A 14,924-nucleotide genomic window follows, 5' to 3' on the forward strand; every position below is an offset into this window, starting at 1 on the left:
GGCTGCCCAGGGAGGTGGTTGAGGCACCATCCCTGGAGGTGTTCAAAAGACGGGTTGATGTAGTGCTGGGAGGTATGGTTTAGTGATGATGCTCCTTATTTGTTGTGTGGGTGTCTATTTTTGTCAGTTAGGTTGACGGTTGGACAAGATGATCTTTAAGGGTACCTTCCAACCTAGAAGATTGTGTGATTCTGTGATTCTGTAATATCCCCCAGCCTCTCTGCTCCAGGGTTTGAGTCACCCCCAGGCACCTCCGGCTCTCTGAGTCACTGTCCGCTTCCCACCCTCTCCCTGCAGCTGGGACTGTGGGGCCCCGGGTGCGGGTGGAAAAGGGGGACAGGCCAGTGCTGCCGGCGTTTTGGTGCGAGCAGGTGATGCAGACAGCTGCCAGCCCTTCGGCAGGTGCTGAGCCCGCCTCTGAGCCGCTGCGCCCGCTCTGTCGGGAGAGGGGATTGAGCCCCGAGGTGGTGGAAAGCTGTGGAGGAGCTGGAGATGCTCCAGGTGTCCATGTGCAAGGGAAGGCAGGAGGAAAGCAGCAGGGCAGAGCTGAGCGTCTTCCAGCATCATTACCTGGGAAATAAGGCGAGGTTGAGCAGCTCTGTCTGAACAAAGCAAGCTGTCCTGTTGGCTGGAATGACTGCTGTCTGGATTGAAGGCTCAGGGGTTGAGGTTTTGCTCTTGTAGATGTCACATTTTGCCTTAGAGCCACCGTGGGTGGTTCATCCCTCTTAGCCCTTCTTGCATGGGGGGATTTCTGCTGGGGTATAACCCTAGTGCCCTGCCACAGCCACCACTGGGGAAGGAGAGCGGTCCCTCTTCCATGTCCTTCTCATTTTGGGCAGCAGATGAGAGCCCTTTCATGGGATGTTTTTTTCTTTTTCCACCTTTTTTGTCTCCCCTCCATCCATGCCTGCTCTGCTTCTGGTAAACCCCAAAGGGATGTCCCCTTGTGCCATGCAGAGGTTTGTTTTTATTCCTGGATCAAAGACGGTTTTATGGTCAGGAGATCCCTCAACAGATGCAGCCCCAGTCCTCTGCTGTGTCTAAGCTCAGGTGTCCTCCTTGGGTCCCTGAGCTGCTCACCACTGCGTGTTCCCAGGGGTGAGCAAGCTTTTGGGCTAGTTGCTCTTATGGCACAGCTAGGGCCTGGGTCAGTCCTTCCAGAGCTTTAGCAGCTAATTTTCCTCTGGTATCTGAGTCTTCAAGCATGGCTGAACTATTCCTTGAGCTGAAAATCTTCTGGCCCCGGTGCAAGTTGATGCTGCTTTGAGCGTTGTCCTTACCAACTTGTGCACTTCATCACTTTGGAGGCTTTTTCTCCATCAGACATCTTTCCTGGCAGACATCTTTCTCTTCATTTTTTTTTTCACTGTTGCCAACAATTCTTGTTTTAAACCCCAAAGTCATCACCCTAACATTGCAAACCAGGCTAGAGCTCCCCTTTCCCACCTGACGGATCAGAGGCAGAGTTGCACTTGGAGGTGTTGAGATTGCCTTGCACCTCCTCTGCAAACAGCTCTTTCCCTTCTGAGTGGGTTGCCCTGAGACAAAATACCAAGTTCTTTGGCAAATTCCAGGGTCTTGAAACTGGTCCCCTGGTGCTTTCTTGTGGAGGCCCTTGAGAGATGTCAAGACCTGGTGCTGGATGGCTCTGCTTCACCATTCTGCTGTGGCTCCTGGCTGTGGGACATGCTGCTCTGCCTGCACGCTCTGTGGCTGCCGGTGCACCAGAGATGACATCCCTGGTCATATCTGGGAAGCATCAGCTGCTGCTGTAGTGGCTTTCCAGCCCCTGTTGTAGAGCTGACCTTGGCCTTACTTGCATTCCTCTGATGAAGTCTCCAGACAAGGTTTTAACTTTGCCCAAGGTTCTTTTGGCCAGTTTTGAAGTTGTCAGGCACTTCCAGGCTTGGCTTGGCCCCAGCATGGGTTTGCGAGGATGCTAGCTCACACTGACTCCAGAAAGCTGTTCCACCCCTGATGCTGTTTGCCCTGTTTTTTCCTCAGTGTTTAATCAAATTTGGGCACTGCAAATCATTTCAAGGTGAAATGCATGCGTTTTCCTAAGAGAGGAGGTACCAAGCCCTGTTTCCTCAACCCCAGTGAGGACCAAATACTAGAAGATGGCTTTTGAATGTGCAGATCTAAGCACCTTTCCACTAGCACTCAGCCCAAAAGTACTCTCCAGCTTTGCCTTCCCACGCCTGTAAGGCTCCTTTGACTGTCTTCTGCTTTTTGGCTTCTCCCCATCTCGGCTTCCCCTGGTCTTTCTGCTTCCCTTTCACAATCCACCAAAAAACAAGAGTTGGCCCAAGCCCATCCGCCCACGGAGGCTTTGTGCGTGGCTGCCTTTGTAGTGAGCAGTAGCAGGGATCCACGCCCAGGGTGGTGACAACCTTGGGATGGCCAAGAGGCCACCACCCATCTCACCCTTGGTGAAAGGAATGGATGGAGGGAGGGGTGCTGCTTCCTGGGGTGCAGCAGGGCTTGACGTGACGTTTGCCAGCCGTGAGGGCTGGCGGGGGGAGAGGTGGGGTCATGGTAACCTGGCTTCAGGCACGTCCCCTGGATGAAAGCCTCTGCTTCTCTCCGCTGGCCTCTTTGCAATCCCGGCAGCAGGTACAGCTTCCCCAGACCATCATGCTGAACATCCCCAGGCAAGGCAGGAGGACAGGGCAGGAGTGCCTTGTTTTGGCCCGCGATGCCCTGACACCATGGAGATGGGCAGATGGTGCACGTGATGGGAGCAGCACAGGGAGGAGCAGGAGAACCTGGGTGCAGACACGGGGAACAACGGGCTGGAGCACAACAAATACCGCAGCAGAAGCATGAAAAGGGCCTCTAGGCATGGCAGAAACCTCACCAGCATCAGGGCACTGTTGCATCTGGAAGCATTTTGTTGGAGTGGGAGAGGACGGTGCTCCCAGAAGATGCCACTGGTAGGACTCAAAGTGTGCCTTCAAGTTTGCTTGCCCCAGCTGATGTCCCCGTGGACATCCTGGCTGTGGTGATGTAGGAGCCCAGAAACAATTTTTCCAGGCAGTGGGTGGGTCCATTTGCCCTTACCACTATTTAAGTGCCTTTGTGGCCACTGATTCCCAAGGGCATTTGGTGCCTCCAAACCTATGACTCTTGGCTGTGGACACTCGGCAGCCTGAGTTTTGGGGAAAGTCAGCAAAGCTCTAGGTCTTTCCCGGTCTAAAATGCAGGTTTGCAAGATGCTTGGGTACACAGGGAGAGGCTGAGCCTGAAGCTGTTCCTGGGGATGGATTTATGCCCAGGAGAGCTTCAGGGACCGAGGTGTGCGCTCGCCCGGCTGGAGGCAGCGCATCCCTCTGTCTCCCTCGCCTGCCCGCGCTGGATGCATGACTGGGAGGAAAACTGGAGCGTAAAGGAGAGCTGTAAATCTGCCTGGAAGCTGTTGGGGAAGCAGTCCCTAGAGGAGGCTGTTTTGCTTTGGGTTGCTGTGCTCTAATTCTTAAAAGCTTTGGCCCGCAGATAAAAAGCTTAGCCTCTAATCCTGTCCCACAGGAGAGCTGCTATTGAAAACAGTTCAGAAACTCCCTGCTCTTCAGCTTCACCTCCTGTCCGCGCTCTTCCTTCCCTCTCCATCCTCCCCCTCCATCTCTCTGCCGTACCTCCAGCTACTCCTCCCGCTCATCCAAAGATTTTGAAGAGGGGCTGGGTTGTCTCCCCTGGTGCAGAACCCATTACCCAGCCAATGCCCACCTTCATTTACCCATGGCAATGGCAGCAGGAGCCTCCCTGCAGCCCTGCCGAGGGCTGTCCCACTGCTGAGGACCCAACTTGTGCTCTGGGAGGGGGGGAAAGTGGCAGTGCTCTCTGGTCCTCACCATCTCTCCTCTCTCTCCATCCCCATCCCTGCTGCAGGCGTCTTTGACAACTGCTCTCACACGGCCAGCGATAAGGGCTGGGCGCTGGGCATCCGCGCCCTGCAGCTGGGCGGCAAGAAGGACGCCCGCTTCTTCTTCTCCCTCCGCACGGACCGGGCGGCTGCTGCCACCGAGGTGACCAGCTACCACCGCTACCGCCCCGAGGCATGGACTCACCTGGCCGCCAGCTACGATGGGCGCTGGATGGCCCTCTACGTGGACGGAACGCGGGTGGGCCGTGCTGGCGGGCAGGGGGGCCCCCTGCACAGCGCCTTCATGGCCTCCTGCCGCACGCTGCTGCTGGGGGGGGACGCCTGGGGGACGGCTCATTCTTTCCGGGGACACTTGGCCAGGCTGGCCCTGTGGCGGAAAGCCTTGTCCCAATCCCATCTCCAGCGTGCCTTCCTCGAAGGGGTGGACGGGGGTTGGGCCGGGCTGGCTCTGGCCGCCGGCTTTGCCACGCCAGAAGAGCGCTGGGCGCCTTTTCGGGAGGGGGCCTTTCCTCAGCAGCGGGTGCTGCCGTCCCCGCCGCCTCCTGTCCTGCGGCCCCTGGGCCCCCCGGCCTGCGGGCAGACTGCTTGTGATAACGTGGAGCTGGTCTCCCACTACAACCGGCACTGGCCGCTGCGGAGCGGGAAGGTGGTGAGGTACCGGGTGGTGAACCTGGTGGAGGACGGGGGCGGGCGGCCCACCGTCAGCCGGGAGCAGGTTTGGCGGCAGCACCGGGCCCTGAGCGAGGCTTTCCGCCCTTACAACATCTCCTGGCAGCTCAACTTGCTGGAGGTGCGCAACTCCTCCCTGCGCCGCCGCGCCGTCCTCTTGGGCTGCGAGCCCAGCAAGGTGGGCAACGAGCGCTGCGACCCCGAGTGCGAGCACCCTCTGACCGGCTACGACGGCGGGGACTGCCGCCGCTCCGGCCGCTGCTTCTCCTGGAAGCGCCGCGACGGCGTCTGCCACATGGAGTGCAACAACATGTTGGATGACTTCGACGACGGCGACTGCTGCGACCCGTGGGCCACCGACGTGGCCAGGACCTGCTTCGATCCCGACTCACCCCAGCGGTAGGTGCAGGGCCTGTAGTGGGGGAGGAGGCGGCGCATCGAGGGATAGATGGGGAGCACCCTCTCCCTGACCCTCGCTCTGCGCCTGGATGCTTCTGACCAGCCACCTCCCAGCATGGGAAGGTGGAGGAGCGTTTTCCTGTGGGGACAAGGGATGTGGTCATCGAGGGCAAGTAAATCTCACGATGTGGAATGGCACCCCTCGTTTTTCTCTCCCAAAACAAACAGGGTGTGATGGGGAAACCCCCTGGGGACATTCTTGGTGCAGAGCTGCTGGTCTCCAGTGCCATGCCAGTGGGACCATGGGCATCCCCTGGGTGGGCAGAGTGGCCCCATGGAAAGGGTGCAGCTTGCCCTCACCCTCCTTCATGGGATGCAGAGGGGGATATTGCTGCCCCTTCCCCACCTTCCCTGGGTGTGTTTAAAACCTAATTTCTTTTTATTTATTTTTTTTTAATTCAAAATGCCTCTGCCTGAGTGCTGGGGTGAGGAGGAGTCAGTGCTGTTAGGTGTGAGTGGCAGGATTTGGTAAGGTGTAGGTTGGCATGCGTGAGCCTCCCCAAATCTCTCCCTGGGGAGTTATGCCCGTGGGGAGATGCCCTTGGCTGGGCACGAGCAGGGTGTGATCAAAACCCTACCCCTCAAAGCCAAATAGTGGTTTTGGAGCAAATCCCCCAGCAGCTCGGTGCCAGAGGAGGACGTGTGCCTTTACCACATGCTGCAGGTGCAAAATGCCCCCACGTAGCTCTGAGGAGCACCAACACATGGCATGAGGGGACGCCTGCTTTCCCTGGGCCCCTTTGGAGGTGGGATGGAGAGGGGGACACCCCTTCCACGGGACGGGTGACCCCGCAGCAGTGTGGTCAGTGGCCTCGGTGTGGTTGGTGGTTGGTGCACGCCTGCCCTCCTCCCTGGAGCCTCTGAAGTGCCGGCGGCCCCGCCGATGGCTTCCAGCGCCAGCGCCTCTGCCAAATGTGCTTTCTGGCTGGAGACAGGGAAAGGAAAAAAAAGTCACGGCTTTTCCTTTTTTTTCTTTTTTTGTTGTTTTTTAAGCCGTTTCTGCCTCGGTGTCAGAGAAAATTGCTCATTCCCTGCTGCTGGCTCCCAGCAGTTGGCAGAGATGCCCATCGGAGCAGCATGGATGGCAGCATCTGGGCAGAAAAGCTGCAAGGGAGGGTTTAGGGACACATTGCTCCATTGATTGTCTTCTTTCTCCTTCACTTTTTTTTTTTTTTTTTCCCTGGGCTGTAGGAGCAGATAGGCTGTGGTCATAAATTCTTTTTTCCCAAGCCAACTTCTTCTCTCTGCTGCTTCCCAAGTGGGACACGGAGGGAGGAGGGAAGCAGGTGTCTCTGCTTGTGATGGGAGAGGAGCAGTGCTTCCCTTCCTCCCTTCCTGACCCGTTCTCATATGTCCTTCAGTCATCTGAGAAAAAATAGGAGGAGGATGGGGAGCCTTTCTTCCAATGCATCCCTCTGGCCATGCAGCCTCACACTGTGCCTCTGCCCAAGCACACCCCCCCCAGAAGATGTTTTCCCACCTCTGGAAGTCTCTTTGGTGACAGCCACCGTCACCACCCTGTGCCTGCCTGTCCCCTCGATTCCCATCCCTCTGAGCAATCACGGGTAGTGCTTTCCTGAGCAAAGGGGAGGTGAGCAGCTCTCCTGCCTGCACAACAGCTCTCCTGCTTGCACAGCATCTCTCAGCTCATGGTGGCCATGAGCACCCAATGCCACTTGGCCTTTGCTTCGGCAGGGAAAAGGCTCGGTCCTTGACCTCTGTGTGCAGTTAGAGGAATGTTTTCATCCTCAGACAAGAAGGGCTCCACCTTAAATTAAAAAAGGCCAAATTTTTGCTGGTATGAATCAGGGCTTCCATTTGTCAGGATTTTCCCCTGAAAGTTGGGAAAGAAAAAAACACAAAACAAAACAAAACAAAAACCTTGCTTCTGTGGGAAAGGAATGGGAAAGTGGGAACACTAGGGAAATAACAAATCTTTTGCAATTTTCTTTCCGCAGACCTCATTGGTCTGCTCAGAAGACAAGATGGATTGTAGGCTCAGCTTTGAAAAACAAAAGTGGTGTGCCTGGCATTTGGGAAGTGTGGGGGCATGAATTGAATTCTGCTGCTGCTGCCTTTCACCAGCTTCTTCAGAGATGCTGGTGGACACCCATCCTCCCCGGGCTCATCCCTGCAGAGGGTTCCCCTGGCTTTTGGGGAAGCATGTGCATGTTTGGGGGAAAACCATTGACAAATTGGTAGTGTGGCTTTGGGAAAAACCAAGGGAAGCTTGAGGTCATCCAAGGGCATGGCCAGTTGGGTGTTTTTTTCTCCCAAAGTCGGTGGATGAATCCCACAATACGCGAGCAGGCGACCTTAGCCCAAGGGGTTTTGTTCAGGCAGAGCTCCTGCTGAGCAAGTGCCTCTAGGTTTGCTTGTGAGGTCTTATACTTGAATGAACCTCTATGAGGAGTGAGCGGGGCAGCTGGGGAACTTACTGCAGGATTTTTAGGGTGGAAGCCAAAACGGGAGAAATGTTCTCTCTGCTGGAGAACCCCGTGCTAGAGCCCAGGAGGGAGCTGCAGGTTCGGGAGAGCTGGAAGAGAGGGGAAACCCTGCTGCAGGTGGTGCTTTCTGATCAAATCTCCTTTCAGATCAAGGTGGCAAAACAAAAATTTGGGGATTTTTTTCATGGGGTAAATCGCATCTGCTGCATTTCACTTCAGGACTCTCACAAACAGTGGTTCAGATGTGAATGTTTCTGATCAAATCTCCTTTCAGATCAAGGTGGCAAAACAAAAATTTGGGGATTTTTTTCATGGGGTAAATCGCATCTGCTGCATTTCACTTCAGGACTCTCACAAACAGTGGTTCAGATGTGAATGTTTCTTAGTATGGCCAAAAATAACCCAAATGAGAAAGTCAGAGTGAGACACCGGGCAATTTCTTAGCAGCATTGTAGACAGATTCAGTCTATTTTGGTGAAGGGTCTCAATACCTTTTCTTGACTTGCATGACCTTAAGCACTCATGCAAAAGCTTTTAGCATCTTAGCACATCCGTCATTTAAAACCTCCTTTCCTTGCCCTGCAGCTTTGAGAAGGGCAAATCAGAGCAAGAAGCCTTAGGAACAATGGTATCTCTAGAGCTTCTTAGCTGGTAGACATCTCAGTACACTTCCAGGGTCACACTTACTGCTAGTGTGTACTCTCACTCATGCTTAGCAGTGGAAGGAAATGAGTTTTGGAAAGAGGGATTATAAAGCTCTGGTGGGGATGTACCATGATGTAGGTGAGGTAGGAGCTGCCCCCAGCTCTGAGATAGGGGATGATGCTGAAATGATGGCAGTGTTGCTGTGCAGAAGGCCAGGCCAAGTCATAGAATCATAGAATCACAGAATGCAAGGCCAGGCCATCAGGCCAAGTCCTTCCTACACCTCCTCTAGTAGCAGGGAGGAGTCCTTCCTGCACCTCCTCTAGTCCTCTAGTAGGGACAAGACAAGTCCTGCTGTGATCTGAGCCAGCTGGGCCACCACCCATGTGTAAAACCCACCGATGGGACTGTGTGCTTGTCCTGGGGCAAGACCTTGAGTGAGAACTCAGGTGAACATCCGAGTGCAGACATCGCTAGAAGGCACCACAACAGGAGCCATAGGAAGCAAATGTGTAAAACCCACCGATGGGACTGTGTGCTTGTGCCTGGAGGGAAACTTGAGTGAGAACTCAGTCCTTCCTACACCTCCTCTAGTAGGGACAAGACAAGTCCCGCTGTGATCTGAGCCAGCTGGGCCACCACCCGTGTGGGACTGTGTGCTTGTGCCTGGAGGGAAATTTGAGTGAGAGCTCAGGTGAACATCCGAGTGCAGACATCCCTACAAGGCACCACAACAGGAGCCATAGGAAGCAAGTCAGTGACTTCTCATTCACCTTCACCCACCACATGGAGAAAAAAGGGACAGGCAATGGCAGGAGAGCTGCCTGTTGTCATCCCGTCTTCTCCTGATTTAAAGCATTTTCCAGGAGTTGCTGGCAGTGCAAATGCCAAGGTCTGGAGTAAAGTTGGCCTTGATTTGCTGCAGACGCATCTTCTTTCGTGCCTGAGTGCTGCTGTAATTGGTGCTCTTGGAAGAAAAGCAGCAACAGCTCATTAACAGCAATTAACACTCAGTGAGGGTCCCCCCTCGGGCAGCTAGTGAATGAGAGTCTGGTGTGTGACACAGTTAATGTGAAAAGAAAAGCTGGAAGGGAGTCTGGAGAGCAAAGTGGGTAAGGGCAGAGCTGCTGGGCCTTTCATCTCACTACCCAAAGTAATGGCAGAAATAAGCAAAGTGACAAAAGGAGGTGAAAAATGATGAGGCATCTCCAGCCTCTTGGTGACCTCCACTGGGAGGACCACAGCTGTGATATTAAAGTGTACCTGATTAACAGGACACTTGATGAGCTTTAATGCAGGCTTAGCTGGCCTCCCCTCCTAAGAGGAGGATGCTTAATTGGGTAAAAGCAGCTTGGGAGCCTCTCGCCTTTTAAGTGGTGTCTTCAAAAACTTATCCAGATTAACCTCGTGTCTCTGAATGACAAGGCCCTTGAGGATGAACAAATCACTCAGAGCTACTCTCTGTCACCTGAGCAGCCCCTTGTCAGATGTTCAGCTGAATGTGGTTGGACTTAACGGCATAAAAGGTGTAAAATTGAGAGCAGGTGAAGCAGCATCCTGGGGCAAGACCTGACCTGCTCAGACCTTAATCCCAACTTGATGGTAAGAAAACATTCAAATTAGCCACTCACTTCCCCTCCACTTTCCCTTATTACAGGAGCCCTCAGCAGGTCTTTCTCACAGTGAAAGAGGGCAAGTATATGCTATGTTATTTTAAAATAAAATTAGTTAATTATTTGGGAACAAGCTGAGGCCAACACTGTTGTAGAGCATGGTTTCAACTGGAGACAGGAGGCGTCTGCAGCCACCTTCACTCACTGCTTGTGGTGGTCTGTCACTTGAAGAACAGATGGAGACGTGTGTGATCTGCATGCTATCAGGCTCAATGGGACTGCAGGTATGACCTCTTCTTGGGAGAAGGTGGTACCCAGGTACAGCTGTCTGGCAGGACTGTGCAAGGACTCGGGGACACTGGTCAAAAGCAGAGCTCTGTTGTGTGACCCCAGGGAAGGAGAGTAGTGGGGCTTGAAAAGTTTCAACTGGAGAGAGGAGCACTGGAACAGGTTGCCCAGGGAGGTGGTTGAGGCCCCATCCCTGGAGATATTCAAGGAGAGGCTCTATGCTATGTTATTTTAAAATAAAATTAGTTAATTATTTGGGAACAAGCTGAGGCCAACACTGTTGTAGAGCATGGTTTCAACTGGAGACAGGAGGCGTCTGCAGCCACCTTCACTCACTGCTTGTGGTGGTCTGTCACTTGAAGAACAGATGGAGACGTGTGTGATCTGCATGCTAGACACCTTCACTCACTCCTTGTGGTGGTCTGTCACTTGAAGAACAGATGGAGAGGTGTGTGATCTGCATGCTACCAGGCTCAGTGGGACTGCAGGTATGACCTCTTCTCGGGACAAGGTGGTACCCAGGTACAGCTGTCTGGCAGGACTGTGTAAGGTCTTGGGGACACTGGTCAAAAGCAGAGGGTTCCATACCTCACTGTGACCAGAGCTCTGTTGTGTGACCCCAGGGAAGCAGAGTAGTGGGGCTAGAAGAGGAACACAAAGGTGTAGAGGTTTCTTGGTCCAAGGACTGCTTCCCAGCCCCTGGGTTTGGCACTAGCCAAAACAGCTTGCATGTATGGCAGCTTACTGCTGATGTCCTTAAATCTTCTTCCAATGTTTTGGGGTGCTAAAGGTAGGAAATAAAATTAAGGTCTTGGGGACACTGGTCAAAAGCAGAGGGTTCCATACCTCACTGTGACCAGAGCTCTGTTGTGTGACCCCAGGGAAGCAGAGTAGTGGGGCTAGAAGAGGAACACAAAGGTGTAGAGGTTTCTTGGTCCAAGGACTGCTTCCCAGCCCCTGGGTTTGGCACTAGCCAAAACAGCTTGCATGTATGGCAGCTTACTGCTGATGTCCTTAAATCTTCTTCCAATGTTTTGGGGTGCTAAAGGTAGGAAATAAAATCTACAGCAACTTACTGCTTTTGTTCCCAAGGTTGAAGGCTCGAGGGTTAATTTCCAATAAGCCTCTGCTGGAGAATGGGTCTTGATCGATCCTGAAAGCCTTTCTGCAAGCATGGAGCTGCCAGGCGATGTTCCTTGAGGAACCTGCGTGTGAGTGAGAGGAGAAGATCCCTGCCCAGCGGCTGTAGGCAGCCTGGGTGCTTTCAGGGAAAACAGCTGCCCCAGATGTGAGCTATTGTTCTAGCAAGCACCACTGTCCAGGAGGCTGATTGTATCAAGATGGCAATTGTGAAGAAACAGCATGTGTCTGAGGGCTGGGAGGGGGGGGGTGTCACTCTTTGTCCTGGTGTTCAGCCCTCCCCAAGGGGTCCTCCTTGTCCGGCTGTACCCTTGCCTGCAGGCACAGGACCCCAGCCAAGACCCTGGCCAGGCTTGTGAGACCCCAGGAACTGAAACAGCAGGACAACGAGGAGCTCGGCAGCTGTGTGGTGGGACTCCATCAGCTCGGCATTGACGGGGTCTCGGGGGTGATTTATCCTGCGTTTGGGTTGGCACGCTGAGCCGCAGCCATTGGAGTTGTTAAGTGAACATACTGCTTCTAGTTTTTCTTGGCCCGGCCGCCACCATTATTTAGGAAATTCGGTTGCCCCTTTGCAGAGAGGGAATGGGTCTGGCAGAGCCCAAACCCACCGAGGTGGCACAAGGCAGAAGATTTTGTTGGGAGGCTCTGGGGAGGGCAAGGGATGCTGAGCCTTTGTGACTCTTGCCTGCCAAGGTCTGTGCTGGGTACCAGAGAGAGCCTCGGATTTTTGTTTGTGGTTAACATACGATCATTACATTACAAAACTTCCACAATAAATTATCTTGAGTCCTTTTTATATCCACGAGGAAGGCATTTTTAGAATGCTGGCTTGTGCACGCCGTGCTCCGGCTGGGACACCCAATTGCCTGGACCTAAAAATAATTTGGAGGCTTGGGACTTGTTTTTTCCCTTTTTTTTTTTTTCTTTTTTTTAATAATATAAAAACCAGGGGGGAGTTGTTTGACTTGAAGAGATTTCTTTTCCTCTTTTTCTCTGTCTCAGTCCCTTTCCTGACCAATATGAAGGCTGCAAGTTTTTGCCCTTCGGTAAGAAGTTTATGGTGAATGTAGCAAAGGTTTTGCATCTTTTAGCAAAACTGGACACTACCATCATGGTGAAGAGTGCCTGAAGGGGGTTTATTGATGACAGGGCTGTGTGGTTCCCCTTCTAGAGGAACTGGGAGCTTTTAGCTTGATGCTCCTGGGATCATCATCCCTGCTCAGCAAATTCATCCACTCTTAGCCCTGCTAAAGGGTCCTTCTCCTCTCCATGCCCAGGAGATTCCTTGCTCAGCCACCTGAAGCCCACACAGTGCTGGGGAAGACCAGGGATGTTGCACAGACCTGTGTTACCCCCCCCGCCTTCTCTCAGCAGATTGTGAACTGCGCTGTAAAAATTGGCATTGAAATTTGGGCTCCTGGGAACATCGACCTCCTTGCAGAGACCTTGAGACCTCCCTAAACCTGGAGCGCTGCTTTGTATTTTTGGTGCAGGCAAAAACTAAGAGAAAGCTGATTTACACTAGATCTACTCCTCTGGGTTAGATGGGACATGGCTTATCCGTGCAGCCTTAGACAGGCAAGAAGTGCTTAGTCCTGGCTTAGGAAGTTTTTTTATTTTTCTTTGAAACAAATAATCCAGGCAGCAAGTAAACCGTACCTGGCTTTGTTTAGCTTGGAGCCTGCTCTAGAATAACTTGCCACCGTTAAGCTCTGCCTCGCAAAACCGCAAGGGGCTGCAAAAGATTTTCTCTCTCTGTTTCTCTCAGCCCCTCTGGCTTGCCCTCTTCCACACACATTCTGTGTAACGCCGGTGTCTTGCCAGCCAGCATCAACGGCCCGAGAGGGGATTGTCCCCCTGTACTCGGCACTGGTGAGGCCTCACCTTGAGTACTGTGTCCAGTTTTGGGCCCCCTACCATAAAAAAGACATTGAGGTGCTGGAGCGGGTCCAGAGAAGGGCGACAAAGCTGGTGAGGGGTCTGGAGAATAAGTCTTATGAGGAGAGGCTGAGGGAGCTGGGGTTATTCAGCCTGGAGAAGAGGAGGCTGAGGGGAGACCTTATTGCTCTCTACAACTACCTGAAAGGAGGGTGTAGAGAGATGAGGGTCGGTCTCTTTTCTCAAGTCACAGGCGACAGGACAAGAGGAAATGGCCTCAAGTTGCGCCAGGGGAGGTTCAGGCTGGATATTAGGAAAAAAATTTTCACTGAAAGGGTTCTCAGCCATTGGAATGGGCTGCCCAGGGAGGGGGTTGAGGCACCATCCCTGGAGGTGTTCAAAAGACGGGTTGATGTGGTGCTGGGAGGTATGGTTTAGTGATGATGCTCCTTGTTTGTTGTGTGGGTGTCTATTTTTGTCAGTTAGGTTGACGGTTGGACAAGATGATCTTTAAGGGTCCCTTCCAACCTAGAAGATTCTGTGATTCTGTATCAAAGGAAGGCAAGTCCTTACCCTGCACGGTGGATGGGGAGTGTCTCCAAAGCACATCATGTGTGCTGGAGCCGGGATGCTGCCTGTGCCAGGCTTTGGAGCCCAGCCACCCAGGGCAATCAATGCTCAGCTCCCCTCCTTCCCCAGTGCTTCTCTGCCTTTCTCCCTGGTAGAGCTCTTTTTCTTCCCCTAAAGGTTTCAAAGCTGGATCTTTAACTCTGTTTCTTTGGATTTCTTCTGATTAACTCCACCTGCCCGCTGCTGTTTCCCTGTTTTCAGGGATGATGTCTGGTGAATGCAGCTTCCTTCTCCTTCTTACAGTCCCCGCAAATGTGCAGTAGCTTCCTGACCTGCTAGGTGCACTCTTAGGTCTGTGCTTTAACAGGTGGCCAGGCACGTGCTCTGGGGAAATGGTGATAGGGTTTTAGAGGTCACCATGATGGTCTGAACCTCCTTTAATGCCTGCTGAGAGTGATGGTCAGTGCTGAGCACAGGTGGATAGACTAACCCAGTGAAGGTGCAATCACCCAGGCACCTGCAAACCTTGGGCTTTGCATCAAGGGTCTGCACCTGATCAGCAGCATGGCTCCTTCCTTGCATGCTCTTGGGGTCCAGGGGATGGAGGTGAGTGTTGCTGTAAGCTGGTTATGGACCTGCTTGGGGGTGGCACTGGGAGACACCTTACTAGGGTGGAAGCAGGCTGTGATCTGCAATATTTGTCTCCTTCACTTGTTCCCCTGATGAGGAGGAGAAGCAACAGGCTGTGGCTCTGAACTCTTTAATTCCTGCTTCCTTGGGTTTTTGAAGGGGAAGGTAAGAGGGAGCAGGAGGACAGAGGCTCCTTTGAAATTTGGGAGTTTTCACGTCCTGGGGTTTTGTCTGGCTTGTTCTACAGAGGTGACATGTACCTAGCCCTGCTGTCCTGTGTCTGCGTGGCTTGGATTGTCCTCTTTGCAATGGCTGAAGCCACAGGCTGGTGCACCTTGGGCATCTGTGTTCCTGCAGGCTCACGAAAAAGGCAGCCAGGAGAGGGGAGCTGCCCCTGTGGTGGGCAAAGGTGGGGAGTGATTTCAGTCTGTACTGAGCCTTTGGAGATCTTGGAGAGCTGGTGGGGGAGAAAAACCCCAATATGTCCCTTAGCTGGGGGAGAGACTTCAGTCGGTGCTTGTAGACACCATGAAATAAATATCAGGGTTTATTCTGTTCATTGCTTGCACAACTACTTCTTAGTAATGACTACATTTCTTTGGAGTTTGCTCCTATTGATGCTTCTGGTATGTGTTAACCCCAGATATTCCCAGGCAGAAATCTTGGTTTTTCACTGTAGGATCACCAACTGGGAGC

The 14,924-nt window shown here is 53.1% G+C and overlaps 1 protein-coding gene across 1 annotated transcript in view; it reads left to right on the forward strand.

The window, feature by feature from the left end:
• The window catches only part of PAPPA2 (pappalysin 2), a 123,560-nt gene that overhangs the window by 26,070 nt on the left and 82,566 nt on the right, over positions 1 to 14,924 (forward strand). Inside the window, exon 2 of the mRNA XM_014943322.1 lies at positions 3,892 to 4,954. Within this exon, the coding sequence (XP_014798808.1) occupies positions 3,892 to 4,954 (1,063 nt within the window). The remainder of the gene's footprint in view (positions 1 to 3,891; positions 4,955 to 14,924) is intronic.

The sequence above is a fragment of the Calidris pugnax genome, unplaced genomic scaffold (assembly GCF_001431845.1).
Source record: "Calidris pugnax isolate Ruff unplaced genomic scaffold, ASM143184v1 scaffold63, whole genome shotgun sequence".
NCBI classification, from domain to species: domain Eukaryota; kingdom Metazoa; phylum Chordata; class Aves; order Charadriiformes; family Scolopacidae; genus Calidris; species Calidris pugnax.